We start from the raw sequence: 3332 nt of genomic DNA, 5'->3' as shown, positions 1-3332 counted from the left end.
CACCCTTTGAGCTTCAAAGGCTTTAACTACCAAGGAGAATTGGTTCAGTTTTATAGAATGTTTTGTTTCCCATGGGTTTGCTTCACTAAGTAACTTTGGCTTCATAAAGGGTAGTCTTGTGACAAGTAAAGTCAGTAATTAGAACCTCCATTTAACCCTTTCGTGATGACTGTGCATGTCATGGTCTTTTAGTGAGTTATTTTCAAAATGTTATTAAACTACTTTTTGTTTACGATATACTAATTAGTATAGCATAAAATCATAGCTAATAATCCATGTTTTAATAGTATATAAGTTTTAAGTTCTTAATTTTATAAGGTAATATTTAAAAAAATCCTGAATTTCCTCTAGTGTGAGAAATGTGATATATTTTCTCTAGGCATCCCCTCTTCTCTGTTTTATTCATCACCTCTCCAATAAGTATGTAATGTAACATAAAATTACTTAGCATAGAATTGTCATTGCTCAGACAAACCATAATTTTTATAGCTTTCAATTTTATTTGGTTACAGAGCCATCGTATACACAATCAGACCCTTCTTGCCACACCCACCTGTTACATCTTCTCTTTTAGGATTTATTAATAGTTCTCTCTTATGTTTAATTCTATATTATGTATAACCATTAAATAGCTAAGGTTTTCATCTATCAAAATATGTGTTGTTTTTTGAACAACTTAGTACAAGCTTCGTTACCATGGGAAAAATAACTACTAGCTTGGATGAATTTTTAATGGTTTTTGTTGCATAGTTAGAATGCTAGAAAAATTGTGATAGCAAAGGAAAATTTTCTGTTTTTTTGTTTGTTATTATTCTATATTCTTTGGTGCATTATTTAACTAAATAAAAATTTAGTGCATTACTACCATTAGTTTAAAAAAAGTAGGGTTAAGTGTCATTGACAGTTGACAGCAAAAAAAAATTAAGATTTGTGTAAGTACTTTATTTCTTGTTTTTCATGTTTATTCTTTAAAAGTAACTAAAATGTAAAATTAAGGATCTCTCTAGGTTAATTAAGGTTAGATTAGGTAAATTATATAATAATAATAATAATATAATGTTTCATGAGGCATGCACATGAGTAGCTCAGACTCAGAGTAGCTCGTGGGTAATGTAATTTGGCTCCACGTTCCCAAACTGACTTGCAACTTATAATGGCATGAATAGTAGTAGTTAGTTGTTCAAAGGGCAATCACAGAGCTATAAAACAATAACATTTAAATGTATATAGATGTATACTGTTATGAGTTTAAAGTTACTTAAGATAAAGATGTTGTTTTATGTTACAATTTGAAGTTATTCTAAAAAATAAAAAATGGTAATTTAGATTTATTTCATTTCTGTTTTCTTTTTTTTTAAAGTTTTACTGAAAACAAACATTTGAAATGTATTTAGGAGGTTTTAGAGATTACACAAATAATACTTGAGATTTTTTAGGATGAAGAATAGTTTTTTTTAATAATGACATCAAAAATCACTTCACATTCAGAATAGTAATGAAACAGACTCGATATATTCATAAACAAATCTTTAGCAGAAATAATTCATTAGAAAAGCTGATTTTTTGGGTACAAAAACTTGTAATGTTTACTAAAAGTCTACCAAATTTTATGAAGATACACATACTACATTAAAAGTTATAGTACAAATACTTAACACGTACAAATGTGTTTACGAACTCACGTATTTTATACAATGTTGTGAAAAGGTTAATATCTGGATAGTTATAAGCTACATACCCCACCAACATTTGAATTCTACGCTGCCAGGCCCGGCATATCCAGGTGGTTAGGGCACGTGACTCGCAATCTGAGGGTTGCGTGTTCGAATCCCCGTCTAACCAAACATGCTCGCCCTTTCAGCCATGGGGGCATTGTAATGTGACGGTCAATCCCACTATTCGTTGGTAAAAGAGTAGCCCAAAAGTTGGCAGTGGGTGGTGATGACTAGCTCCCTTTTTCTCTTGTCTTTCACTGTTAAATTAGGGATAGCTAGCACAGATAGCCCTCGTGTAGCTTTGTGCGAAATTCAAAACCAATCTATGCTGCCATTTCATGACCAGTTGCGTGCAATTAGCTCAACATAGATGTAATGCTGTATGCTGCACCAGTTTTTAATGGTTTGATGATCATTTCTTTTTGAGATATACTTCCTTATTTAAAAGTTATCTTGTTTGCTATTTTGTCTGTAACATGCCTCCTCTCTTTTTACTTGTTCTTTTGATGTCAATGTTTTATCCAAGTAATTGCTACAGAATACAAATGGAGAATAATTTGGTTATATTCCAAAAGGAAATTCAATTTCAAAACACACGCTTATTTGCACTTATCAAGTTTCTACGATATTGAGATTTGTGATATTAACTTTCATTTGCTTTCCTTGTAGACTGAATACATCATAGTTTAATATCGATTACAATGTGAATGTTATTTCACCAATGAAGGAATGCTATTATATCATAGTAATACTTGGTTTTTAATATCTTTTATAATTGTGTATGTTGAATGTTGTTTTTCTTCACCTCTAGTTCCGTGGAAACATCCAAACAAATGTTTTTTTTTAGAGTAGTACCAGTAAATCCTTTAGCCAGTGGTCCTCGACAGCAACAGCAACAACTGGTTAATGGAAGGAGTTGGAAGTATGCAACTATACTGAATGCAGACATATCTCCAAGGTAACTTCACAAATGTTTAATGATAGTTCAGAGTTAAACTCGGTTACCTCTCTCAGCACGGGCTCGATCCAAGGGACCGACCTCGTAATCATTTTGTGCTTGTTATATTTTTCATGCTCAGTTAGCATATTTTCATGAAATTTAGCATATTATTAGTAAACATTATAAGGCTTTCATATCCAAAATATCAGGTTTTTTAAATAAGTTTTAAGTAATGTTTTTCTCGTGCCTTTTTTTTTTTTTCAAATGTTGACTATCCAACATGCAAAGTAATTTTGATTTGAAAATAATTATCAAACTTTTTTTTAGAAAAAACTACATATTTTATCTGTTATTTTCACTATTGTATCTCTGTATGGGTTTGGCGAATTTGACTGACCTCGTAACCACCATAAAACAATTAGGAAATAAATATAAAGTATGCTTTTTTCATTGTATAACATTGTACGTCTATATATATTTATTATTTTTATTATATTGACCTTTCAGCCATTTCTGACTCATATTACAGAAGTTGCACTGGCGCTGCGCATGTGCACTCATGTTATTTAATCCATGTGGCTGTGTTTTAGTGGACATGTGCTTTGTAAAATATTCACATTACAGTTATAACACATTATATATGTATATAGATTATTGCTATTTATAAATAAGTTCCT

General features: G+C 30.9%; 1 protein-coding gene across 3 annotated transcripts in view; it reads left to right on the top strand.

Moving 5' to 3' along the window:
- Positions 1-3332, top strand: part of LOC106461258 (sentrin-specific protease 6-like) — a 64518-nt gene that overhangs the window by 33612 nt on the left and 27574 nt on the right. For 2 of the 3 annotated variants that reach the window (XM_013921065.2, XM_022388120.1), the window contains one exon: positions 2527-2673. In XM_013921065.2, the coding sequence (XP_013776519.1) occupies positions 2527-2673 (147 nt within the window). The remainder of the gene's footprint in view (positions 1-2526; positions 2674-3332) is intronic. The other variant, XM_022388119.1, reaches the window with a different exon arrangement.

This window comes from Limulus polyphemus, unplaced genomic scaffold, assembly GCF_000517525.1.
Source record: "Limulus polyphemus unplaced genomic scaffold, Limulus_polyphemus-2.1.2 Scaffold922, whole genome shotgun sequence".
NCBI lineage: Eukaryota > Metazoa > Arthropoda > Merostomata > Xiphosura > Limulidae > Limulus > Limulus polyphemus.
The sequence above is the reverse complement of the archived record's forward strand: the minus strand, read 5'-3'. Positions and strand labels throughout refer to the sequence as shown.